We start from the raw sequence: 27,980 nt of genomic DNA, 5'->3' as shown, positions 1-27,980 counted from the left end.
TACTGATTGGTTCCATTAATATAAACTCAATACTTTGTTCACTTTACCTACAGTTTTTCTACATTTATCATGCTCCTTCAGTGATCTGTATGCAATAACATCATTATCTTTTTTTTATATCTCACCCTGTCTCAGTATTGTTCCCTGCAAATGATGCTTGTATTCAATATTGGCCCAATCAATATGTATGAGGTACAGTTATCTGAATGAAACACTGTTTGCCTATGATTGCCCACAGTTGTAGCAGATCTAAATGCTTTATTGGATTTGATCGACCTCTACTATCTTAATCTTCGAATCGATGTATTTGTCATCTGAAAACGTATATATTGTACTCCTAACACCCTACTACTTGTGCTCCTGATTCATATTTTCACCCTTGTCCAGTTCATAAATACAGATTGTCAAAAATCATGGGTGTAGGACCAACCCTCGGGAGAGATCACTTGTCACATATCTTCCAATTAAATTTTAGGTTCGGGATTGAAGAGATTTCCTAATCCAGTTTCAAATTTCAACTCACACTCCATCAAATGAAGGATGCTTATCGAAGGCTTTCTGAAAGTCTAGAGTGACAATGTCCACCAGATTTCTCCCATGCCCTATCCTAGTGACTTCCTCAATAAACTCCACCAAATTTGTTGGACACAAGCTAATTTTTTTGAAGTTGTGTTGTGAATTTCTAATGGCCTCTTCCTTTTCCCAGTGATCATAAAGAACATTCCTTATTATCCCTTCCACCATTTGTTCCTTTTTAAATGGTATGGATAATGTTAAAGAAATTTGAAACATTACATTTTTATTATTTCACGGAACAGAATGAGAGGTCAGAAAGTCTTTGATCCGAAATGAGAATATCTACAGATATTCACACAACAGAACGTTAATGTGGAGAAATGTGAGGAAAAGGGAATATTCAGGGTGACTGGGAATCTATTGACCCATTTCCTCATGGCGGTGAAAGAGAGCTCACTATTCTACTCAAAGAATAATCCTACAATTCACGGGTTGTGTTTGAACCCAATGTAATAATTAAAATAAATATATTTTCAATTTCCCAAAACTGTTGAAAATTGGAGCAAAATTTATTATTTGTAAACAGTTCAAATGAACTGTGAATGTTCCTGCTCTAATGTTATATGGAATGAAGTAGGTAGTTGTTCCATTTCTAGTTCTGATCAGTAAGATGACAGGACTATTGTAAAAACACAATCAATGTATGCATGTGTAAAACTCCTGAAAAAGTGTTAGCGATTTCTGAAACGCAGGACAACAGGAAAAGGATTATTCTTTTTGAGTTCTCTGCCCGAAGGCAGGTCCGACTCACAGCTAAACCATGGTAGGGCAAGGAGGCAGGTCCAAGATCCACCCCAGCTGGAATGGAATCGAACCCCATGCTGTTAGCACCAACCTGATCCACACTGGCTGCCCAGAAAACTGAGCCAATCGGCCCCAATATCTCAGATAACCTGCCCACAGCCTGACAGAATACCAGAAGGAATCTTGCTGTCCAAGTGCGCAGTGATATCAAAGATAACTTGGTGAAGGCAGGTTACAATAACGGTGGGACTCCTGAACAATTACAGTCACTCCCTCTCCCACTCCTATCCAATGTCCTATTTACCATTGCTGCAGAAGATTGGCTTCGCTGAGGATTTCATAAACTGATTGACAGGAACATCTACCATCATATAACCAGGGCCTTTGTGGATTTGTAATGAGGTGTCTAGAGTAAGGGCAGGTCAGAGAGTGTTAACCATCAGAGAGAAAATATCACCTTTATAAAATCTCCATGTTCAGTAAATATTAGAACCAAGTGACGACTTTAAATTTTTCTTGGCCATTGCTCACTTTCAAGCGAGGTTTCCAATAATTGATAAACTTCGATTGAAACCGTAAAATGAATCTATCTATTCAGCAAGATCATATTGAGAAGCCTTTTATGTTACTACAACTAACATTTTCTGTCTATTCTAATTGAAGGTGTTCAACAGAAACACAAGGAGATCCTCCGGGTTCAAACTGAAACATTGAGAGTGAACACTATCCTAATAAAGGAGAAGGTTAAGATTTTCCAGCTGGTTGATCGATACGCTGAGCTAACGGTCATTTCTAATGTTCGAGGTCGGACACTTGTAGAACATGAACTGCTGGCAAGAGGCCGGGACCATGAAGAGTGGAGAAAGAAAGATCTCCGGAGAGAACTGGAAAAAATCCGAACTGATCAATTGTTCCAGAGCAGTTTTTCCCCGAGAAAATCCAAATCTGGGAGTTCAGCAGCAGTGAGTGGAGTCCCAGGGATCGGAAAAACAACAATGGTACAAAAGATGGTTTATGATTGGGCCACTGGGAAAATATTTCCTCACTTTCAATTTGTTTTCAGTTTTAAATTCCGGGATTTGAACAATATTAACAGTAGAATAAATTTGAGGAATTTGATACTGGATCAGTATCCTTACTTTGGGAATGTTCTGGGAGAGCTCTGGAAGAACCCAGAGGGGTTGCTGTTTATATTCGATGGTTTGGATGAATTCAAGGACAGGATTGATTTTGCTGATAATCGGAGAAATACAGAACCTCAGTTCATGTGCACAGATCCCGAATGCTGGTGTGAAGTGTCTGACATTGTGTACAGTTTAATACAACACAAGCTGCTCCCAGGATGTTCAGTGCTAGTGACCAGCCGCCCCACTGCATTACATTTATTGGAAAAGGCTGAGATCAGTGTCTGGGCTGAAATCCTGGGATTTGTTGGTGATGAACGGAAGGAATATTTCAACAAGTTTTTTGAAGATCAGGCAGTGGCAGCAGCTGTTTTCAAACACGTGGAGGAGAACGAGATCCTGTACACCATGTGCTACAACCCTTCCTACTGCTGGATCCTCGGTCTGGCACTGGGTCCCTTCTTTACACAAAGAGACAGGAAACACCAGCAAGTTCCCAAGACCATCACCCAACTGTATTCCTACTATATTTACAACATTCTGAAAAACCATGGCCGAGAGATTGAAAGCCCCCGTGATGTGTTCCTGAAGCTTGGTGAGATGGCCTTCACAGGAGTCTCTGAGAAGAAGATTGTGTTTAGAAATGGAGATTTGATCCAGTACAATCTGCAACCTTCCCAGTTCCTGTCTGGGTTCCTGATGGAACTTTTAGAGAGAGATGATTCTATCCAGAGTGTGGTTTACACATTCCCACACCTCACCATCCAAGAGTTTGTAGCTGCACTCGCACAATTCCTGACTCCCGATCCCAAGGACATCCAGAAACTCCTCAGTGAAGCGGACAGTGAAGAAGATGGGAGATTTGAGATATTTCTCCGTTTTGTTGCTGGTCTCTCCTCCCCACAATCAGCTTGGCCCCTGGAGAAGTTTCTGAGTCCATTTCTTCATCAAACAACCTGTCGAGTGATTGACTGGGTGAAAGAGAAGGTTAAAGGTCAGATTGGAAACACAGCGACTGAAGCTGGTAAAAGGAACCTCCTGAACACATTCCACTACCTGTTTGAGTCTCAGAATAAAGCACTAGCTCAGGCCACAGTGGGATCTGTGGAAACACTTTCATTTAGTGGATTGCGACTGACCCCGATTGACTGTGCGGTCCTGTCTCATGTCCTTGGACTCTGTGATACAATAAAACACCTCGATCTAGAGAGGTGCAACATTCAGTGTGAAGGACTCCAGCGGCTGGAACACGTTCTGTACAAATGCCAGAAGTTGAGGTAATTGCTTGTTTGTTGCTGTAGCTCGGATTTTCATTATTGAAGTTAAATTTACTGTCTTATAAATGAAAAAATAAATAACTTCCAGTTCAAGAAAAAAGAGGCAGAGTCAGAAAAAACTTCACAAAATAAGATGAGTGTAAAATTCCAAATTGGAAAATAAGAATAATGCCTTTGTGAACAAATTGTTGGTTTACTTCATGGTGAATCAAATAGTTTAAGCGTGGTATTTTGATGATAAGAAATAGTGCTAATTATTTACAAAGGGAACAGAATATAGATAGTCTAAGGATAATAAACACCGTGGGGATAAACATAACTTAAATAATAATAACTATTATAAACCATATCAACTGTAAGCTGTACTGATCACAAGGGAAAATAAGTCCTATATATCATCATAATTAATCAAATTGTTTCTAGCGGGAGAGTGAAATATCTTAAATTTAGGTAATTACAAAAGAAGACCTTTCGAATTCTAATTATTTAAATTTCCTCCCAATTCTGTTAATTTAATGTAGAAACCTGCTGCTGATCAAAAGTTCGAATTCCCCCATTGCACGTTTATACCCAGAATGCAGACACACGCTGGACAGCTGGGAGGAATTTTCAGGAATCTGTACCATTGACTGGTTCTTACACAGAGTGGACAGTCTCTGGTAGAACTGACAGTTGAACAGTTAAAACAGGATTTTCTGATAATCCACCCCATATCTGTGAAACTGCCGGGAACAGGGAACTCCCGGAAATTCCCTTGAAATATAATAAAAGCTGCACCTGCATTAAATGTAGAGGTTACTTAATGGGGAATAATGTGGGAAAGACCCCTCCCATATCAACTAGGGGAACAGGCACATGTCAACTTTGTAACAGGACAGAATAAACTTTCCTTGTTGCATAAAATCCAGCGGATAGATTTTACAGCTGCAGTTAGCACACTTTGACAATATCCAGCAATAGCTGGAAATCAAGATGTGGAAGGGAGAGAGGAACCTGGTGAAATTAGAATCACTAAGGAAGCAGTGCTGAGTGAACTGATGGAGCTGCAGGCTGACAAGACTCCGCGTCCTGATGGGCTTCATCTTAGGGCCTTAAAAGAGGTGATTAACGAGGTAGTGGATGCGCTGGTGTTAATTTTCCAATATTTGCAAGATTCCGGAACGGTTCCATCAGATTGGAAAGTAGCAAATATAACCCTTCTATTCAAGAAGGGAGGGGGGCAGAAAGCGGGAAACTATAAGCCAGTTAGCTTGACATCTGAAGTGGGGAAGGTGTTAGAGTCGAACGTTAAAGGGGTTTTAGCTGGGCACTTAGAGAAACTCAAGGTAATCGGGAAGAGTAAACATGGTTTTGTGAAAGGGCAATCATGTTTAACCAATTTAATGAAGTTCTTTGAAGGAGTGACATATGCAGTGGATAGAGGGAAGCCTGTAGACATAGTGTGCTTGGATTTCCAGAGGCATTTGATAAAGTGCCGCATCAAAGGTTATTGCATAAAATGAAGACCATGGTGTAGGGATTAACATATTAGCATGGATAGAAACTCTTTCGAGTTATCAACAGTCACAGATTGCAACTCTTTTCGAGTACAATCACAGTTCTTGGTTTCCGGGAGTGGGACATGAACCCACAACCCTCTGATTCAAAGGCGAGGGTGCTATGAACTGAGCCACAGCTGACACCTCTAGCATGGTAGAAGATTGGCTGGCTTTCAGAAAACAGAGGCTATGCATAATTGGGTCTTTTTTCTGATTGGCAGGATGTGATGAGTAACTGCCAGGAGTGCTAAATTTAAGGAACACAGGTTCCATTTCAAACCCAGATAAATTAGAATCATTTTTTTCGTCTGCTTAGTGTTCTGCTGAGTGTTGTATTTATTTGTTGTCCATCATATAGGGCTATAAAATGGGCACTGTGGGCTCACACCTCCTGAATGTGTAATATCCACTTGTTAACAATTTCAGATTACTGAATGGCATGCTGGACCCTCTATTAGTTAAGTGCATGGCAGCCTGGATACTGTGCAAATCTCTCACCTTCACATTCTGCCAAACTCCCACCCTCCAACTGGACCAAAGCTTTAAAGACACTCAGACATTGTCACTGGCAGTGAAGCCTTTGTACATCATGTTGTCTTGGAGGCCAAGCCAAACTCTCTTTCCTCCTGCCTTCGTGACTGTACCCTGCAGCACACTGGCACAAGATTGCACATACTGAGGCCTTACTCACCCTGGCCACCTTCATGAGGTCAATGAGGCCCTTCTGGCATTGAGGCCACGTTCTCCTGATAAGCCCAACATTGCTGACCCCTTCAGCTCCTGCCCCCAGGCAGCACGTGTTTGGCTTGGCTTCTTACTCTTCCTACCGGATGGCATCAGCTGCTCATGTTGGTTGGACGCTGCATGTAGGAGGGCTCTGAGTGAGTCCTCATTAAACCCAGGGGCTGGTTTGGCCCTTCTCCCCTGCCTCTCCCCTCGCTCCAGTGGCGCAGACATCTCTGAAGGAAAACATGCAGTACCTAGACAACTCCTCCATGCAACGGTTCAGAAAGAATGCCAGCTCTGCTCAGTGGAAAAGTTTGGAGACAGCAGAACTCATAAATAAACACTCAGTTTAACAGCCTGGAAATAGCTGAAGTCCCAGTGGGCCTCCAAGCTGTGAACAATGCCAGCATTTGTTGCGTCCCCTGACACTGCCCCATTCCAGAGGGCCCATTAAATTACTGACTGTGACTTCATTTCGGGTCAAGGCCAATGACCTCAAAGGCTGGATATGCTGCCCTCCAATACTGATTGGGCAGATGGTCGCCCCCTGTTGGCCTGAAACCCGCCCTCCGTTTGCATTTGGATCAATTAACAGATCATACGCCAAGTTTGAATGGTGGGTTCGGAGATCCGCCCACTTTCGGGTCAAGTTCCCCCTCCTCCTCCGTACAGGAGCGGATTATTCAGCCCCACGTGTGGGGATTCGGAGGGATTAGGGAACCCCGGAAATTTCTCTGAACTATAGCAATAGTCTCACCTGCAGTCAAGGTAGAGCCTGTTTAATGCTAAATAAAGTGGGGGACACCCCTTCCCTGTCAACGAGGAGAACAGGGACACTTCAACTTTGTTATGGGGGGAGAATAACATTTCCTTGTTGTATAAAATCCAGGGGGATGGATTTTAAAGGAACAGTTAGCAGAGTTTCACAATATAATTCACTCCGAGGTGTTGTACAGAGTAATGTAATGCACAGAGTTAAGAAGGACATGGAATCACTGCTTTAATTCTTGGAAAATTGGGTCGTTCTCATAAAAGCCCAGAATTAACGAAGAACAGAAATGAGACAAGTTTCCTTAAACTTGGCCGGCCAGTCACTGAGCTTCAGGAGAGTAATTCTGATTATCAGGGATTGAGACCAAACTGGGGGACATTTAGACGCTGCACACAGACAACTCTCTGTCTAATAAACATTGAGAGGGGTGAAAGTGATATTCACCAGTAGTCAAATTAGTGATAGTGAATTGTTCACCAGTTTACACTGCTCACTGTTTCCTTTTCCCTTCAATTGAAAGGAAAATCGGGTGAGCTGTAGTATGGGCGGGTGATCCAATATCACCCATCATACACTATCGACAAAAGATCAAATTACCCCCAATAGATTTAATTTACAGTAACAGTAAAATCTCTGCATTGATTTCTGATGTTGCTTCCATGTTTCCTGTGATATTGGGCAAAACAATTGAATCTGATCTGAGTTTTTATTCAATGTAATTACATTTTGGGGCTCCCCAAAGGAGGGAAACAGAGGCAGCGGAGGGAGGTGGCGAAAGTGCCAAGAATACTGGCACCGGCAGTGTGTCAATTTCAAGATGCTGATGCTCGTTTCATCATGAATCACCAAGAGTAGGCGGGTTGGGACAGGAATCTCAATTAAGACAGCTGAGAACTTTGTTAAGCACATAATCAGGTTTGAGATTTAAAGTTCTAAAGGAGCGGACAGTTTACCTGTTCATCTGAAGAAAAGTGGGCACAGAGTGGGAGCCAGCCATGGCTGCCACAGCCCAATAAGAAGGTCAGTGGGGCAGGCACTTGGTAAGGGGGTGCGGAGGTGGCAGGGAGAGTGGAAACTCAGGATTTGAATGGGGTTGGCACTCCCAGCAGTGCGGAGGGAGACTCAGGATTTGAATGGGGTTGGCACTCCCAGTAGTGCGGAGGGAAACTCAGGATTTGAATGGGGTTGGCACTCCCAGCAGTGCGGAGGGAAACTCAGGATTTGAATTTGGTTGGCACTCCCAGCAGTGCGGAGGGAAACTCAGGATTTGAATGGGGTTGGCACTCCCAGCAGTGTGGAGGGAGACTCAGGATTTGAATGGGGTTGTCACTCCCAGCAGTGCGGAGGGAAACTCAGGATTTGAATGGGGTTGGCACTCCCAGCATTGCGGAGGGAAACTCAGGATTTGAATGGGGTTGGCACTCCCAGCAGTGCGGACGGAAACTCAGGATTTGAATGGGCTTGGCACTCCCAGCAGTGCGGAGGTAAAAGAGGGAGAAAGGCTGCCAAGAACAATTAAGAGGCCACCTTCCCAGAAGGAAGGCTGCAGCTGTCAGATGTTGGATGAGGGGCAACACCCTCCGCAGGGAGGGCAGAACCCCAGGCATCAGAAGGGCACGGGAAAGGAAAGAGGGGCAGGAAGGCAACAGAGGCCGAACATTCAATACAGGAACTATTGCTGAAGACGGAGCTATCAAGGCCCAGTGATGTTGGATATTGTGACCCTTCTGGCAGTGGCCACATACATCTGTGCGCTCAATGCTGAATACCTCACAGCGCTGGTCACAGTTATTGTGGCATTGAACTCCTTCACTTCTGGCTCCTTCCAAGGATCAGGTGTGGACCTTAGAGACATGTCACATGTGGCTGCTCACCAGGCCATCTCACAGGTCATGGATTCACTTTTTGCCAGAGCTGGACAGAGCATTCATTTAATAACAGAGAGGCCTTGCAGGGACTCAGGGATTCCCCCAGGAGCAGGGTATCACTGATTGTACCCATTGGCCATCGAGGCACCCAGTGACTGGTCAGGGAGATCCATACAGGAAGGGCTTCCACTCCCTCGATGGCTCGTCTGTGACCACAACAAAAACTTCCTCCATGTGTGCACTCACTTTCCTGGCAGCTGCCATGATACTTCATCCTCCAAAGTGTGTGTCCTAGAGAATAACGGATATTCCTCGAAGTGATGTTACTGAGCTCTCTGTGGGAGTCCCAGAAAGAGGCACAATGGCTGGACAACCATTGAACAGGACCTCAGGCTTCTGAAGATGTGATTCCAGTGCTTGGGCCAGTCGGGTGGTGACCTCCAATCCCCTCTTGCAAGTGTCTCTGTCAATGTGGAAATCTGCTGCATTCTCCATAACATGGCTCTCCAGAGATGTGTGGACCTTGAGGACAATGAGGCACTGGGATGACACAGCTCATCGAGGGAACAGCAGGCTGTGAGAGAGGAGGTGAAGGGAGAGGAAGCTGAACAAAGTGGAGCCCCTGCTGCATGATGAGGTGGCTTCCTCCTGCCCCCCTCGGGGAAGAGGAACTCGCCCCCGCCCCCCTCCCTCATGGCCTCCAGTTTGGCAGCGATAAAGTGAGGGGATTCCCTGCCCTGGGTGCCAAGCCTCGGGCTTCCCTGTGACATCTCACTTCCCTCTGGTGCTGTGGAAGACTTTGGTACAAACTCCTGATCTCTCCCTCAGGACAACCAGCAGCCTCAGTGATGGCTGCCAAGTGAACAGGAAATCTGTCTCCATGACAAATAATGACATCCCCATGCAAAAATCATAACTTTAATCACTTTCCCACCGGTTGTGGGTTTCTGACCCAAAATAACCCTAGCTCCTGTTCCTTACATCCATTGTAAAAATTCAGCCTGTTTTAATGTGTTTCTCACTTCTCTGTTTAGACTGATTTCTAATAATCTGGGAGATTCAGGAGTGAAACTACTGTCTGCGGCCCTGAGGCAGCCAGGCTGTAAAATACAGGAACTGAAGTAAGTACCAGACTCTGAGTTTTTGTTTATAAAAACCGAATGTCTGACACTGTATATTATTATTATTAGTATCAAGATTTAGGTTCTTAATGGCACTATGCATGTTATTATGAATTTCAGTAATAGGATTAATATTAATCAGTGGGGTGAAAATGGACATGGAAATGGCAGGGATGTAAAACAGGTAATATCACATTTTCTGGCCTCTATAGGAACACCTGATATTGAGGTCTATTGAAGTAGACCCATATCGCAGATGACTGATGCAACGCTGACTATTCTGCAACTCCATACATGTCCAATTTCACGCCTGCCTGATTTCCACTGTTTTCCCTCCCTCTGATCTCCACCCTGTGGACCAACGCTCTCAGATTCTTGTGATCAGGATCTTGCCTCTGCTCTCAGTACAAACCAGTCACTGACGAACCTGGACCTAAGTAATAACAAACTGAAAGATTCTGGCGTGAAACTACTGTCTGCAGCTCTGAGGAATATAGATAGTAAAATACAGAAACTACGTAAAAAGATAAGAAATAGGAGTAGGAGTAGGTAATTTGGCCCCTCGAGCCTCCTCTGCTATTCAATAAGATCATGGCTGACATGCTTGTGTTTTGAATTTCACATTCCTATCTTCTGCTGATAATCTTTGATTCCCTTGCCTAACAAGAATCTATGCAGCTCTGCCTTAAAAATATTCAATAACCCCACCTCCACCACTTTCTGAGGCAGAGTGTTCCACAGTCTCACAACTGTCTGAGAGAAAAAATTCTCATATCTGTCCTTAAATGAAAAACCCTAATTTTAAAAACAGTGACCCCGAGTTCTGGACTCACCCACAGGAGGAAAAATCTTTTCCATGTCCACCTCATCAAGACCATTCAGCATCTTATACACTTAAATCAAATCACCCCTCACGCTTTTAAACTCCAATGGAAACAAGCACAGTCTGTCCAACCTTTCCTCATAAGACAACCCACTCATTCCAGGTATCAATCTAGCAAACCTCCTTTGAACTGCCTCCAACGCATTTACATCCTTCCTTAAATAAGGAGACCAAAACTACACACTGTTCAAGACCAATGCCCCATATAACTGAAGCATAACATCCTTACTTCTCTGTTCAATTCCCCTTTAATAAAGGACAGCATTCCATTAGCCTTCTGAATTACTTGCTATACCTGCATACTAACTTTTTATGACTCATCTACTAGAACACCCAGATCCACCTGCACCTCGGAATTCTGCAGTCGTTCTCTGTTTAAATAATTCTCTACTTTTTTATTCTTCCTGCCAATGTGAACAACTTCACAGTTTCCCACGTTATTATCCGTTAGCCAGGTTTTTGCTCACTCACTCAACTTATCTATATCCATCTGCAACCTCCTTCTATCCTTTTCACAACATACTTTCCAACCTATTCTTTGTGTCATCTGAAAATTTAGTGACCATGCCATCACTCCCTTCTTGTAAATCATTGTTTTAAATTGTAAAAGTCTGAGATCCCAGCACAGATCCCTGCGGGACGCCACTCGATACATCCTGCTTTTTGGAAAAAAGACCCATTTATACATACTCTGCTTTCTGCCAGCCAACCAATCTCCTATCCATGCTAATATGTTACCCCCTACACCACCAGCTTTTATTGTCCACAGTAAACTTTGACATGGCACCTTATCAAACGCCTTCTGGGAATTCACGTATAGTATGTCTACAAGCTCCCTTTATCCACAGTGCATTTTACTCCTTCAAATAATTCCCAATAAACTGGTTAAATATGGGCAGAATTTTCGGGTTGGCGAGCGTGGGAGGGGCCTGCTCGCCGACGCATAAATTGACGCACGGTGACATCGGACGGGAGTCTCAGCGTGACCGCGCGCTATTTAGATTGGGTGCGTAGCCAAACTGTCAAAGGCCTATTGAGGCCATTAAGAAAGTAATGAAAGTAGTTCAGAATGCTGCCTGTCCAACCTTAAGGTTGAAGGGCAGGCAAAGTGTCCAGGTGGCCTTCACATTTTTCATGAAACCTCATCCATGGGCGGGATCAGGTTTCATGAAGGGTTTATTAATTAATTAAAACATTTTAAAACATTTGATAAACGCTGTCACATGAGGGGACCTGTCTAAATAATTTTTTGTGTCTTTAATTAAAAACTTTCATTCAGCACTTAATCTCCGTGAGGCCGCTCCGTGCCTCAGGGAGATTTCTGCCTCTGTCACCCCGCGCATGTGTGAAAGAGCGCAGGCCCCGACTCAGGGAATCCAACCCCAGCCGCACTCCCGCTGCACCCACAGGGAGCGTTCAGCGCTTCGGGGGCGTGCGTCACACTGGGCGGGCTTTAATTGTTCTACCCACGTAAAATGGCGGCACAGCCTCGATCTGGGGTCCCCATCGGGATCGCGCCTGACCCCACCCAACCCCCCTCCCTTTCTACCCTTCATTTTCCTTTCACAAAACCATGCTGATTCTACCTGATTACCCGAATTTATCTCAGTGTTTAGATACAACCCACTTAATGATCAATTTTTACAACTTCCCCACCACAAATACCTACAGTTTCCTGTTTTGTGCCTCACTCCCTTCTTGAATAGACAGGTTATATTTGTAACTTTCCAGTCTGATGGAACATTTCCAGAATCTAGTGAATTTTGGAAAATTGGAACCAACACACCATCTGGCTCATTAGCCACTTTTAATACGCGAGGCTGTTGTCCATCAGGGTGAGGAGACTTGTCAGCCCACAGCTCCATCAGTTTGCTCTGTACCACTTCCTTAGTGATTGACTTTTTACCAAGTTCCTCTCCCCTTTCACCTTCTGATTTGCAGCTATTACTGGAATGTTTTTTTGTATCCTTTATAGTGAACACAGAAATAAAATATTTGTTCATTTCATTCGCCATTTCCTTATTATCTACTAATAATTCCCCACTGTCACTCTGTAGAGGAACAACACTCACTTTACTTAGTCTTATCCTTTTTAAGTACCTGTAGAAACTCTTGTTGTCCATTTTTACATTTCTAGCTAGCTTCCTCTCATGCGCTAATTTATTTCTCCTGATTAACCTTTGAGTCATTCTTTGCCATTCTTTATAATCATCTGTCCTGCCACTCATCTTTGCACTGTTATATGCATTTTCTTTACGTTTGATGCTTACCTGAGCTTCTTTAGTTAACCATGTAACCAGTTATGTAAATAAGTTAAGGATTTTTTTCTTTATCGTAGGAATATACTTATTCTGAATATTCTGAACTATCCCCTTAAATGTTTCTCTATTGACATATCCTAAAGCTAAGTATCCCAGTTCACTTTTGCTTGCTCAGCTTTCATGCCCACATAGTTGCCCTTATTTAAATTTAAGGTACTAGCTCAGACCCATTCTCCTCCCTTTCAAACTGGATGTAAAATACAATCATATTGTGGTCGCTGTTACTTAGTTGTGCCTTCACTTTCAGGTCACTAATTAATCTTTTCACGTTACACAATACGAAGTCTAATATAACCTGCTCCCCGGTTAGTTCCAGAACATGCTGCTCTAAGAAACTATCTCGAAAGCATTGTAAGGACTCCTCATCCAGGCTACGCTGCCAATCTGATTTTTCCAGTTTATATATAGATTAAAATCACCCATGGTTATTGCCGCCACTTTATCACAACCACCCAATATTTCTTCTTGTCCTCCATTGTGGTTACTGTTAGGGGGCCTGTAGACCACTCCCACTAGTGAATTTTTCCCCTACTATTTCTCATCCCAACTCAGACCGACTCTATATTCTGATCTCCTGGAGCAAGGTCATCTCTAACGGTTGCACCAATGCTATCTTTGATTACCAGTGCTACCCCTCCACCTTTACCGATCTTCCTATTCTTCTTCAATGTCATGCACCTCAGTATTCAGGACTGAATCCTTGTCATCCTACAGCCACGACTCCATAATGGCTATCGGGTCATATTTATTTACTTCGGTGTGCTCTATCAATTCATTTACTTTGTTATGAATGCTCCATGCATTCAGACACAAAGCCAATAGTTTTGCCTTTGTTATCTTTGTAACATCTAGTCTTGACTGTTGGTGTATTCTCTGTGCTTTCCCTTTGGCCCTTCCTGCCATTCTCTGTCCCTCATTTCTCATATTACTATTTTGTTTTCCTGTCTTGACTCTACCCCTTGATTTGCTACATCTAGCCAAGTTTGTTCCCTCACTCACCGCCCCCACCCCCTCCCGTCCGCATGCACCCCGTTTGGTTCAAAGCCCTCTCTACTTCCCTAGTTACGCAATTCACAGGAACACTCATCCCAGCATGGTTCAGGTGTGGACCGTTCCATGGTACAGCCCCCACTGGTGCTGGTTCCCCACAACCCGGAACCCATTCCTCCTCACACCAGTCTTTGAGCCACGCATTCGTCTCTCTAATTTCATTGGCCCGTTGCCAATTTGCACGTGGCTCAGGTAATATCGCAGAAAGTAGTACCTTTGAGGCTCTGCTTCTTAATTCGCCACCTAGACCTTCACACTGACTTTGCAGAACCTCTTTCCTTTTCCTGCCTATGTCGTTGGTACTTAGATGGTCTACGACAATTGGATCCTCCCCATCCCACCAAGTTCCTCTCCAGCTCTGAACAGATGTCCTGACCCCTGGCACTGGGCAGGGAGCACAGCTGTCTGGACCCTCACTCCTTGCTACAGAGAAGAGTGTCAATTCCCCTCACTATACTATGTCCTATCATAAGTACATTCCTGTTTTCTCCCCCTCACATGAATGGCTTCCTGTACCATGATACCATGGCCAGCCTGCTCATCCACCTTGCAGGCCTCGCATTCGTCCACACAGGTTGTGAGCACCTCAAACCTGTTTAATAATTGCAAAGTCTGAGGCTCCTCCACTGCTGTATGCTTGGTCCCTTTACCTGTTTTGCCCACAGCCACGTCATCCTGTCCCTCACTGTTGACCAAAACAGGTGACCCTATTCTAAGAGGTGTGACCATCTTTTGGAACAAAGTGCCCAGTCATTTCTTCCCCTCCCTTGTGTTGAGCAGAGCCTGCAGTTCGGCTTCTAGGTCAATAAGCCTGGTCTGGAATTCCTCTAGCTGCTTACAGTTTCTGCAGGCATGTTTGTCATGGATCGCCTTGGCACCCAAGCGACCTCACATCCCACAGCTGCAACGCAACACCTGTCCTGCCATTTTACCCTATCTTATTTAGTTCACTTAGCTGAACAACTTTATTCCTATGTGTGCTACAATTTACTGTGCTTATTGAATGTGAATACCACTGACAACTAAAAGTTATATGCTTCTTGAATACACAGGTATGTGTTTTAATTATTTTTTTAATGCATGTTTAAATTTTAATGTTAAGCTTTTAAAGTTTCGGGTTATTTAATTTCAAAGTCTTGGTTATTTTTATTTATAGATCTACCTTAACTCCCACTCCAGTCTAAGCGCGCACACTGTCCCTCCCACTGGGCACTTACCGGCCAATCAACGCACTGGCTTCCTGTGACGTCACAATTGCCTTCCCCCCCCACTGCTGCTTGTCAGCAGCTGAAACGGTGCATTCCTCAGCTCCCGACCGCCCCCTGCAGCTCCGCTCCCACTCCCAGCAAGGTCGGCTGCTCTGCAATCCCTGGTCTTTATTTGTAGGCATTCCTCAGAACCCAACTGTCTCCCGCAGCTCCGCTCTGACTCCCAGCAAGGTACCAGACTGTGAGATTGTGTTTATAATAACTGTATGTCTGATGCTGTAAATTATTACGAGTATCAGTAATAGCGTCACTAATAAACACTGCACATTTTCATTACTACAAGTATTATTGTTATTAATAAACACCCCGGGTTTACTCTGATTCATGAAATGTTTCTCTCTCTGATCTCCAGCTGGATAGTAACAGCCTCACATATTCATAGCTTCCCTCTCAGTACAAATTGGGCTGATGAGTCTGGACCTGAGTTACGACAAACTGCAAGATTCAGGAATAATACCTTTAAAAATCATTTAAAGTCATTCTCAAAGACATGAATCAGAATTTAAAAATGAAGAAGAAGATTATTGCTTCTACAATTCCCATGGTGGAATTTTATGGTCCCTCTCACCAGTGGGATTTTCCAGACCCCGCCGAAGTCAATGGATTGTGAACGGCCCATCCTATTTTACAGCCCCTCCCGTGCTGTAAAATTCCACACCCATATTGTATTCTTACATTTTTAGCTTAGGTTAATTAGACATTCACATTATAGATCTTTAAACTTGAAAGCTTCTCAGTTTGTAATAAAAGTATAAAACTTCCATAAATATATTGGTATGGCAGATAATAAACTATCAAAATGAATAAACTATCACAGTCTGTGGCTCCCAATAACCCAACAGTAAAATTCAGAAACTGTGTGAGATGTTGTTTCTGATAACGGGATGTCGAACACTGTACGGTATCATTAGTATCAGTCATGGTGTCATCAACAACAACATCAACTTCCATTCATATAGCAGCTTTAATATAGTTAATTGTCCCAAGACACTTCACAGGAGTGTCATCGAACAGACTTGGGCAGTGTGGTAAATGAGATATTAGGACAGGCAACTAAAAGCCAAGTCAGGGAGGTAGATTTTAACGAGAGTGTTAAAGGAGAAGAGAGGCGTAGAGAGGTGGAAGGAATTAGGGAGGGAAATCCAAAGCTTGGGGCTGAAGAGCTCAAGGTGCAGCTGCCAATATCAATAATTTACATATTTAATAATCTGAATCATAAACACGTTATTATTAGTATTGGGAATAGTGTTATTTAAAATAAAACTTATTAATAGGCACATAATTAGCTTGGCAGCGAAGTTAAAGCCCAAGTAATAAAAGGCACTGTGACAGCATGGATATAAAGTTGTCTGAGTGACAGGAAACAGAAAATAGTTGTTAATGGTTGTTTTTCAGTTCGAGGAAGCAGACAGTGGAGCTCTCCACCGGTTGCTTCAGGATGAGCAGTATTACATTTCTTGATATATGTTAATGACTTAGACTTGGGTGCACCTAAAAATGAGGTGCCAAACTGGTGAAGCTACAACCCAGGACAACTTGCAGGCCAACTAATGGGAGAAGCACGTGATCCCACAACCAACCGATAAGATCAAAGTTTTGTACACCTGTCACATCCAGTTGTGAATGGTGATGGGCGATTAAACAGCTCACTGGAGGAAAAGGCTTCACCAATATTCCCATCCTCAATGGGGGAGGCCAGCCACGTCTGACGATTATTGGCTCAAACAGTCCAATTTAACTGGGTCAGACCCATTCTTAGACCATTAAAGTTGGCTTTCCCCATATTAATTATTCTTATCTGGGCTGTTCTTTGTTTTATCCCATAGTCAGCTTAAACCTTACGATACAGTGATCATTCCTTTATACTTGATCTACTCGGCCCATCTCATTCCAAAGAATCATGTCAAGCTGTGCATCCTTTCTCACACTGGAAACACGCTGCTGTAGAACCATTTCCTGGTCACTCTAGGAATTCTTGCCCCTCTCTGCCTGTCTCATTAATACTATCCCAGTCTATATTTGGACAATTAAAGTTCCCCATTATAACTACTTCATAATTCTTGCACCTCTCTGGAATTTCCTTATAAATTTGTTCTTCTCCATCTTTCCCCTAGTTGGCAGCCTATAGACTAGCAATGTAATTGCACCTTTTTTGTTCCATAGATCGAGCCATATAAATTCTGTCCTTGTCCTCTTTGGATCATCCCCTTTCTCCAGCACTGAAATATTCTGCTTAATCATTCCAACCACCCCATTCCATTTTCTCCCTTTCCTATCTTTCCTGAATACCCTATATTCAGGAATAGTTAATACCCAGCCCTGCCATTCACTGAGTGAGGCCTCTGTTACAGCCACACACCATATTTCCACATGGCACGTGCACCTGGAACTCACCAATCTTATTTACCATACTCCATGCATTCACTAACATGCTCTGTAACCCTGATTTAGACTTTATTGTCTTCCCCCTTACTCTGTACAGACTTAATAACTTACTATTTCCTACTCTAGTGCTATATATTTCTCCCAGTATTCCTTGGTATTCCTCTCTGATATTACCTCCTGGTTCCCACACTCCTGCCAAGTTAGTTTAAACCCTCCTCAATACCAGGAGCAAATCACCAGGCACTCAGCTCCAGGTCTGTTTAGGTGCAATCCATCTGGCCTGTAGAGGTCCCACTTCCCTCAGAGCTGGTTACAAAGTCCCAGCAATTCTTAATCCCTTTCCCCTGCACCATCTTTGCAGCCACTAATTCATCTGCTTACCCTCCTATTTCTGTGTTCACTTGTGCGGGATACGAGGAGTTATCCAGAGATTACTGCTTTTCAGGCCGCGCTTGCTAATTTCTTACCTAGCTCCCTAACTTCTGTCTTCAGGGAAACAGTCTCAGTATAGGCTACTGAACTTTAAGGACTGATGCTTCACTTAAGGGGTTATGAATCTTTGGAATTCTCTATCCCAGAGGGTTGTGGATCTCCATCGTTGAATAAATAATTCTAAGGCTGAGAGAGACAGGTTTTTGTTCCCTCATGGGATTGAGCAACAGGGGGAGTGGGTGGGAAAGTGGAGTTGAAGCCCTAGGTCATCCATGATCATATTGTCTGAGCAGGCTACTCCGGCTCCTATTTCTTTGTTCTTGTGCAGCAAGACCTGGAGAATTTGTAGGCTTGGCCTGATAAGTGGCAAGTAACAAATGCACCACACAAGAGCCAGGCAATTACCATCTCCAACAAGAGAGAATCTAACCTCACCACCACTCCACCACCACCCCCCTCCCTCCTACACCATAGGCTGGGAATTCTGCAGTGAGTAACTCACCTCCTGACACCCCAAAATCTCTTAACTATCTAGAAGGCCACAAGTCAGGAATATGAAGGAATGCTCTCCACTTGCCTGGATCAGTGCAGCTCTAACAACAATCAAGAAGCTCAACACCATCCAGGGCAAATGAGCACGCTTGAACAGAATCCCATTGACCAAATTAACATCCATTCCCTCCACCACCGACCCACATTGGCGGCAGCATCACACCAAGACTCCTTCAACAGCAACTTCCAAAACCGTGGCCTCTACCACCTGGAAGGACAAGGTCAGCAGATGCATCAGAAACTGCAAGTGCCCCTCGAAGTCACACACCATCCTGACTTGGAACTATATCACCGTCCCTGCACTGTCACCTGGTCAAAATGTGCAAGTGAAGCTTGAGATTCAACATACAGACGTGTTCCATATGAGTCTTTACTTAGACACCCATTTAATATAATTAATCTTCCACCTTGTGCCTTGTTCCACCATTTCTTTGAATGTCCTGAACATTTCCCTGGAACCGTTACCACATGAGGCAAAAACGTTGGAAATGAATTGAACTCATTCTGTGTTGTCCTTCCATTGTCACCCTTTGCAGGAGGCAGTGAACTGTTAAAGGCCCAGTAATGTCCTTAAAATAATGGTGAAAGATTAATTTTGTGACGCACCATCTTAAAATTCATTGAAGAAACATACGCAGCAAGGTGATATGTCACAACAAAATATAACCCTGTGAAACCCAAGTGCAATGAGATGAACCTTTTAAAGTGATGATGATGGGGGCTCCTCCATTGCACTCCCCCTGCGCTGTCAGCTGAGGTGGAGGCAGGGTGCTGACCTTTCTCATCCGAGGATTTCAATGACCATGGTGGTGTCCTCTGGTTCCCTGAGGTCTGGAGGTCCCCAGCATACTGAGGGCCTCCTGCACAGATACTGGAATCGGCTCTGTTATCGTGGGTTTGTGAGGTGCTGGTGTTCCGGTCAGAGCAGTGGAGGACCCGCTGCCAAATCCTGGAGCACCCTGAGAGGAGCCCCCAGATGCTGCAGGCAGTCACTCCTATACACTTTCAGGGCACACTGGACCCTCCCTGCTCACCTGAGGAGTCCGAGGACTTGGTGGTGACTCCAGTCACCTCACCCCCTCTCACCCAGCCATTTCCCATGGAGGTGGTGATGACATGCAGGTCAGTGTGTATTTCCAATCGTTGGTCTGCTGGATTGACTGTCCATCAAGGTCACCAATCTCTCAGTACAGGATGCCTAGGGCACTCATGCCCAGGACACAGCAATACTCATAGCTTGGATTAACTCCTACATCCTTTGTGTCTGGTTGCACACAGCTTCTTTATGTTAACATACCTCATGCTGCAGTTCCAACATCTGCTGCCTTGTGCGTCTTCAGGAGCCAGTGAACTGTTAAAGGCCCAGTAGTGTCCTTAAAATAATGGTGAAAGATTTTGTGATGCACCATCTTAAAATTCATTGAAGACACATACAGTACACATAGCGTCTTCAACGCTAGTGACATGTCATCAGCCTGAAGCTTGACATTGCCTTTCCCTCCCATAGCCCTCCGAGTGTGAGTGACCTTGGCTATTACTGTCTCCATCAGCTGCTCGGGCGTGTCTGTGCTGTTCACCAGATTGTGACTCCTTTACTAATGGAATGTGACTATCTCCCGACGTGATAGTACCTGCACTGGTGGAGGGTGCGAGGGGAATAATGTGACCGTGCACCCTCTGAGGTCCCCTTCTCGTCCTCAGAGGTGGATGGCTGTCACCCGGTCACAGCCCTCGATCTGTGAAAGAAAAAATAGTGTTTCTAGGGAAATGTTTGTTTTGTGCTCGCCAGAGGGTCTCCTGTGTCCATCCATTAGGGCACTCTCTCAGCTCCACAACCCACGTCAACACCAGTGATTGCCCGTCCTGCCTCCAGATCTCCCAGTTCATGTGTCTGAATTTCCATGGGTGTAAGGATGAGGAGATCTGGGGTCCAGTGACCCATCTTGGCTCAGGCCCTCTCGTCAGTTGTTTACATCTGAAAGCATAGAAATCTTCATGTAACTCACCCATCAAAGAGACACACTAGCCTATACTGGTGTTAGCCTGACTGTCCCGCATGGCACCACATGCATGTCTCCTGCATGCAGCACTCATCAGCGTGCAACCCTTGATCTGTCTTCTGCCATTTCAGCTCTTCATTCAGTAACCAGGGCTCCCTCGCTAGTCCCTCCAGAGCTGCTGTGTTTGAAAGTACTGCTGGCTGCCTTTACAGATGGCGCCAGCATTGTCTGAACCGGGACGTCCCCTGTCTGCACCACCGAAGTGGACGGCTCCTCCCACCTGTCAGCTCTGATAATATCGCATTGGTAACTCTGACTACCCTGACCCTACGTCCAAACACCCACTTACAATCTGATCAAGCCTTCACCGCCTCCGGTAAAATTCCAGTCATTATCTTCAGCCCCATCACAAACTCCATTGCCGAGCCATTGGCCATCCCAAGCCCCTCCCTAGCAACCCGGATAAGGACATGGGAATCCTGTGCTTTTGTTTTGTAAGGTCATCCTTTTTCATATTGTCCTTTCCTTGCTGCCCTCCCATCCCCATTTCCCTGTTGCTTAAAACCTGTTGATTTGTTGATTTTTTGTTCAATTCTAATGAAAGCGCATTGACAGAAACATTTAACTCTTTTTCTCTTTGTGCAGATATTGCCTGACCTGCTGAATAGTTCCAGCATATTCTATTTAGATTTCAGATTTACACCAACGATAGTATTTTACCTTCTTGATAAATGGAAGTTGTTTCTTGAATTTCTCACACTATACATTATTATTGTCATTAATGGTCTTTAAAACACTGACTTTCCCCTGATCCCTGTTATATTTCTCCCTCTGATCTTCAGTCTGTTTTATAACGATCTCACGGATTCTTGTGCCGAGGATCTCGCCTCTGCTCTCAGGACAAACCCCGGTCACTGGCGGATCTGAACCTTGATCTTAATAAATTGGGAGATTCAGGGGTGAATCTATTGTCTGAGGTTCTGAGGGATCCGTACTGTAAAATACAGAAACTGCGATAAGTACAGACTGTGTGATATTGTGTTTATAATAGCAGGATAGAAAACAAAACAATGTCAGCACTGTTACTGGTATAATAAATAAACGCTGTCCAATTTTATTAGTGCCGGTGATAAAGTTATTAATAAAAAAATCTCCATTTACTCTGATTCATGTAATTTCTGTCTCTAATCCCATTTTTGGGATGTCAGTCCCACAGATGTTTGTGCTGAGGGTGCAGGGGAATAAAGTGATGGAGCACCCTCTGAGGACCCCCCTCCTCCTCAGAGGTGGACGGCTGGCCCCAGGTCACAGAAGTCCTTGATTTGCGAGAGCGAGAATCGTGAATGGAGGGAAATGCATATTAAAACACATCCTTCAAATTATTGTGTGTGAACAGTGATGGACAAATGAATGAGATGTTTTGTGGTCACCAGAGGCTCTCCTGTGTCCATCTATTAGACCACTCACTCTCTCAGCTCCACAACCCATCTCACCATCAGTGATTGCCGCCCAGCCTCTAGGCTTCCCAGCTCCAGCGCTTCACCTTCCATCAAAGTCCGGAATGAGCCTAAACTGGTGTATCCTGACTGTCCATCATGACACCACAGGGATGGGTCCTGCATGGAGCCATTTGGTCATCACAAATCAACTCTGACTGGACCCTCCAGAGAGGCTGACATGTCTCTAACAGCCAATGCTGCTGCCTGGGCATTGCCAGTGGCTGGGTGGGAATGACCTTTCCACCAATTTCACTTTCATCATAAGTCATAAGTGAAGCTGTCAGCTTCACCTTGTGTGCTGCATTCACGGCCATTATCCTCATCCCCACCACAAACTCCATCCCCTGATCACTGAGGCCCCATATCCTCTAGCGATCCCCGGACAAGGACTTGGGGATGCTGTGATTGTGTCTTGCAAGCAGGGAAATTATCCCTTTGAGGTCGTGACCCTAGAATTACAGCGAGTATGACGTGGTTCAACGCCCAACAGAAAAACACAAATGTGTGATTCAGAATCAACTCTCAATCTGTACTGAAATGTTCCCACTTTACATCCATTTACAGTAAGCTTACACTTAGTCGCACATGTGATATATATGAGACATCATGTCCCTAGACTACCCCTCTATGAGCTAGCTATTCCCAAAGCTGCTAGTATAACACTTACACTCACCCCTCGGCTGGTCTTCTGATGAGGATGTAGATCCTGCTTCCGGTGACTGTCTCTGGCTGCAGGTGTGTGTATTATACTGCAGATCTCAGTTCATACTTATACAGCCCTCTGGCCAAAATGGGGATTGCTCTTTCTCTGGTGGCCAACTTGGCTGATCTTGTTAGCTTATGTTCTCACTCACTTTAAACAGTGTTTGATCTTTAATCAAGAGGCACAAAGGCCAGCTTGTTCCTGATGATGGTTGACCCATACAGGCTTATCTGTCCCATTGATTACAATGTTAGCAGACGCCAAACCAGTTTTCCTACTCAGGTGTTAATAGTCACCTGAAACAGATGTTTGACCACATTTCATGCTGCAACTTGACTCTCAAAAAGCAAAGTCTCACACCCAGAGTTAACGATTGCTGTCCTTCATGCACCAGCATCCCTTACTCATTTAATCACTCCTGCACTTCCATTTTGTTTCTTTCTTACCTCCCTCTCCCCCATTTCTCTGTCGGTTAAAACCTGTCAAGTCCTTGTTTTTTTCCAGTTCTGGTAAAGGCTCAACAAACTGAAACATTGGCGAGGATTTTTCGGATGGTGGTGTTTCCCATCCCGCCATCCGAAGATTCGGTGGGGAACACATCTCCGCCAACACTGTTTGTCCCACGGAGATTTCACACGCCAATGAGTGTTAATTGGCTGCAGGCAGGACTTCCACCCCTCACTTGGGAGGAAGTCCTGTCTCTGAGACCTGCCAGAGTATCAGATGGGCCGGCAGTTCTCTAGTTCATGCAGTGTCAGAAGCTGCTGTGGACAGGACTGAGACTGCATGCACTCCCCACAGCCTCAGTCCTGGGAGTCCAGGACAAGGTAAGTTTTGGGGGTCTCAGGATGGGGAGGATAGGGGAGGCCTGGGGGCTGGACAGTAGGTGATTGGGGTGTCAGGGACTGAGGGTTGGAGGGAGGTCCTGCGGCCACTGGACCTTGGTGGAGCAGCTGGGGGCGAGGGGGATGGGGTATGTCCGAGGTTAAAAGGGGGGCTTCTGATGGAGACACCTCCCCGCCCCTGGCCCCTTCCGCCAATGGCCTGAATCCGGTTATTTTTGGGCTTCCACCAGACCCAGGAACTCCTCCCGCCGACCTAAAAATTGAGGCTGGGTGGGAAAGGGCCCTCAGGTGATCAATAATTGGCCACTTAAGGGCCTCAACTGGGGTGAGGGCGGGTGGCCCGTCTGAGACCTCACCCACCCCAGCGTCAATCGCTGAGAGGTCTCGGCTGGTGGGAAACCCAGCCCAAAAATTTTACTCTCACCCATTACTTAAAAACCCCCTGGCGGGTGAGCTTAAAATTCAAACTGTTATCTCTAATTCTTTCTTCACATATAGTGTCTGACTCGCTGAGTATTTCCAGCATTTTCTATTTATATTTCAGATTTTCATCATCAATAGTATTTTCCCTCTATATAATGGGGTGTCTCACACTGAACATTACTATTGTCATTAATAGTGTTCCCTCAGACACCAGAGATTTAGCCTGATTCCTGTTGGTTTTCTCTCCCTTGTCTCCAGTCTGTTCAATAACAATCTCACAGATTCTTGTGCCGAGGATCTTGCCTCTGTGATCAGTACAAACCAGTCACTGACAGATCTGGACCTGGGTTTTAATCAACTGGGAGACTCAGGAGTGAAACTACTGTCTGTGGCTCTGAGGAACTCGGGCTGTAAAATACAGAGACTGGGGTAAGTACCAAACTGTGTGAGATGATGTTGATAATAACTGAATGTCTAACAGGACATTTTCCGCAGTGTTATTAGAAAAATAAATAAACACTGTCCATTATTATTAATGTCAGTGATAATGTTATTAATGAAAATGAAACTGCATTTCCACTGCCTCCTGTTATTTCTCTCTCTCTCTAACGGGTCTAATTTCCCGCTTCATTGTCCGCGGGAGCTCTTCAACGTTTGCGCGTGCCCGCCCAGCCAAATATCGCGCGAGTGCGAGATGACGTCAGGACGCTCGTCCAACATCATCTCGCGCGATTCCCCGCCTGCTTGGGTCAGGCACGCGCCCGCCTGCGGGACTCTGGGCTCTGTTTCTCCCTTCACAGATCCTGTCTCCCAGGCTGACTATTTCCAGAACATTCCTTTATATTTCACACCCACAGCATCAATTAGAGATTGCTTTTATGTTTTGAGGTTGTGTTTCTTGAATGTTTCACACTGTATATTATTATTTTAATTAGTCACGTTCTTTGAAAAAAACTGGAAATTTATTCTGATTCCTGTTATTTTTTTCTCTCTCGAACCCTCCCCCCACCCCCCAGTCTAAGGGACAACAAACTGACAGATTCTTGTGCTGAGGATCTTGCCTCTGTTTTTAATCGCTCACTGACAGATCTGAACCTGGGTAATAACAAACTGGGAGATTCAGGAGTGAAACGACTGTCTGTAGCTCTGAGGGGACCGGACTGTAAAATACAGAAACTGGAGTAAGTACCAGACACTGTGAGATTGTGTTTAGAATCACTTAATATTTAACAATATATTTTGAGCACTGTTACTATTATTAGCTTCTGACAGCCAATGCTGCTGCCTGGACATTGCCAGTGGCTGGGTGGGCAAGACCTTTTGACCAAGTTCACTTTTATCCTTAGTCACATATGAGGCTGTAAGCCTAACACTGTGTACTGACCTCACAGCCATTATCTTTCTCCCCGTCACAAACTCCATTCCTTTACCATCCTCCCTCCATGTCCACACACGAGTGACACGGGTTTAAGGTGTGGAGTCCCGTGATTTGTTTTGTAACTCTTTCGAGTTATCAACAGTCACAGATTGTAACTCTTTCCAGTACATTCACAATTCTTGGTTTCCAGGAGTGGGACATGAACCCACAACCCTCTGATTCAAAGGCGAGGGTGCTATGAACTGAGCCACAGCTGACACCTCTGATTTGTTTTGTACCCTCACCAGTTTTGTCACGTTAATAATCGGTGCACTTCCAATTTGCAATCCCCCCTCCCCCCAATTTACTGTCACTTAAAACCAGTCAAGACGCTGCTTTTCCCAGTTCTAATATAAGCTGATCAAACTGAAACATTAACCTGGCCTGAATTTTTCCCTTGTCGGGTGCACGATCGGGGAGCCTGGGAGCGGATGTGAAATGTGCTTCTGCCCGATCAGCCCCGCGACCATGATCTTACGCTGCTTGGCCAATTGAGAGGCAGCCAGTGTGAAGCGTACCCGGGGAAAGGCTCAGCACTGCCACTGGGGGAGGGAAGGGGGCGGCACCGACCTCACTGTAAGTGCTGGTGAGCGCTTCCAGTGAGCTCCCTGAAGGCAGACAGATGCCTCAGAGAGCTGCAGACTTTATATTTCACACCCACAGCATCAATTAGAGATTGCTTTTATGTTTTGAAGTTGTTTTTCTTGAATGTTTCGCACTGTATATTATTATTTTAATCAGTTACGTTCTTTGAAAAAAACTGGAAATTTATTCTGATTCCTGTTATTTTTTTCTCTCTCGAACCCTCCCCCCACCCCCCAGTCTAAGGGACAACAAACTGACAGATTCTTGTGCTGAGGATCTTGCCTCTGTTTTTAATCGCTCACTGACAGATCTGAACCTGGGTAATAACAAACTGAGAGATTCAGGAGTGAAACGACTGTCTGTAGCTCTGAGGGGACCGGACTGTAAAATACAGAAACTGGAGTAAGTACCAGACAGTGTGAGATTGTGTTTAGAATCACTTAATATTTAACAATATATTTGAGCACTGTTACTAGTATTAAAAAACACTGTCCATTATTATTAGTGTTAGCTATGAATAAAAGGAAACATTTAGTTTGATTCATGTTATTTCTCTCTCTCTCTGAACCCTAGGCTATGGGATGCCAGTCCCAAAGATCTTTGTGTCTCGGGTGTAGGGGAATATTGCGAGGTCTCCCCTCCTCCTCAGAGTTGGGTGTCTGTCCCCGGTCACTGTTGGCCATTAATTTGGGAAAAAGAGAAAAGTGATTCGATGACAAAAGCTAGGAAAAGGTGGTGGGGTTGCTCTGTTAATAACTGATGACATTAGTACAGAAGTCAGAGATGACCTTAGTTCTGAAGATCAAGATGTAGAATTAGTTTGAGTAGAATATGAATTAGCAAAGGTAACATGTCACTTTTTTATTCAATCATGGGATCCAGGCATCACTGGCTAGGCCAATATTAATTGCCCATCCCTAATTGTCCTTGGGAAAGTTGTGGTGAGCTGCCTTCTTGAACCGCAGCAGTCCATGTGGGAGTAGCTTATAGGCCCCTAATACCTTCACACTTTCGTACAGAATATACATGAAAAAATAATGGGCACTTGTAAGAAAGGTGCTGCAATAATTGCGTGTTATTTTAATCTTCATACATATTGGATGAAGCAGAATGGCAAAGGTTGCCTGGAAGATGAGTTCATAGAGTGTATTCAAGACAGTTTCTTAGTGAGTATGTTCCAGTGACAACCACAGAATGGCTATTTTAGTCCTGGGAATGTTCAATGAGACTGGATTAATTAATGACATCATTGTAAAGGTGCCTTTTATCAGCAGAGAATGTGAGAAAGCCAGTTAGAAGTATAAAAGCTGATAGAGGTTCTCCAAATATTTATATAGGAAATGAATACTAAAGTGTGCATAGGTACCTTAGAAAATGAGGCTGGGAAATTAACAATGGCAAATGAGGAAATGGAAGAAGTGTTGAACAGGCATTTTGTGTCTCTCTTCACTGTAGAAGATACAAGAAACATCTCAAGAATACTTGAAAATCAAGAGGTAAAAAGAAAGGAGGAACTTAAAACAATCAGGGTTCCGAGTAGAAAGGTATTAGGAAAACTATTAGATCCAAAGGTTAACAAGTCCCTTGACTTGATGGCTTTCATCATAGGGTCTTAAAGGAAGTGGCTGCAGACATAGTAGATGCATTGGTTGTGATCTTCCAAAATTCCCTAGATTCATGGAAGGCCCAGCAGATTGGAAATCACATGGGGCGAATGTATTAGATTTCTTTGAGGAAGTAACATGAAAATTGACATAGCAGAATCTGTAGATTTGGTGCACTTGGATTTCCAAAAGCAATTTGATAAAGTATCACATCAAAGTTAACAAAGATAACAAGATAAGAATTTGTTATGTAGGTGGTAGCATATT

At 44.4% G+C, this 27,980-nt stretch overlaps 1 protein-coding gene across 2 annotated transcripts in view; it reads left to right on the top strand.

The window, feature by feature from the left end:
• The window catches only part of LOC144672034 (NACHT, LRR and PYD domains-containing protein 3-like), a 51,427-nt gene that overhangs the window by 10,938 nt on the left and 12,509 nt on the right, over window positions 1–27,980 (top strand). The window contains exons 5-9 of one of the 2 annotated variants that reach the window (XM_078533982.1): window positions 1,984–3,721; window positions 9,660–9,746; window positions 24,366–24,536; window positions 25,124–25,288; window positions 26,347–26,511. In XM_078533982.1, the coding sequence (XP_078390108.1) occupies window positions 1,984–3,721; window positions 9,660–9,746; window positions 24,366–24,536; window positions 25,124–25,288; window positions 26,347–26,511 (2,326 nt within the window). The remainder of the gene's footprint in view (window positions 1–1,983; window positions 3,722–9,659; window positions 9,747–24,365; window positions 24,537–25,123; window positions 25,289–26,346; window positions 26,512–27,980) is intronic. The other variant, XM_078533981.1, reaches the window with a different exon arrangement.

This window comes from Cetorhinus maximus, chromosome 35 (assembly GCF_964194155.1).
Source record: "Cetorhinus maximus chromosome 35, sCetMax3.hap1.1, whole genome shotgun sequence".
NCBI lineage: Eukaryota > Metazoa > Chordata > Chondrichthyes > Lamniformes > Cetorhinidae > Cetorhinus > Cetorhinus maximus.
This window is presented reverse-complemented; position numbering and strand designations above follow the sequence as displayed.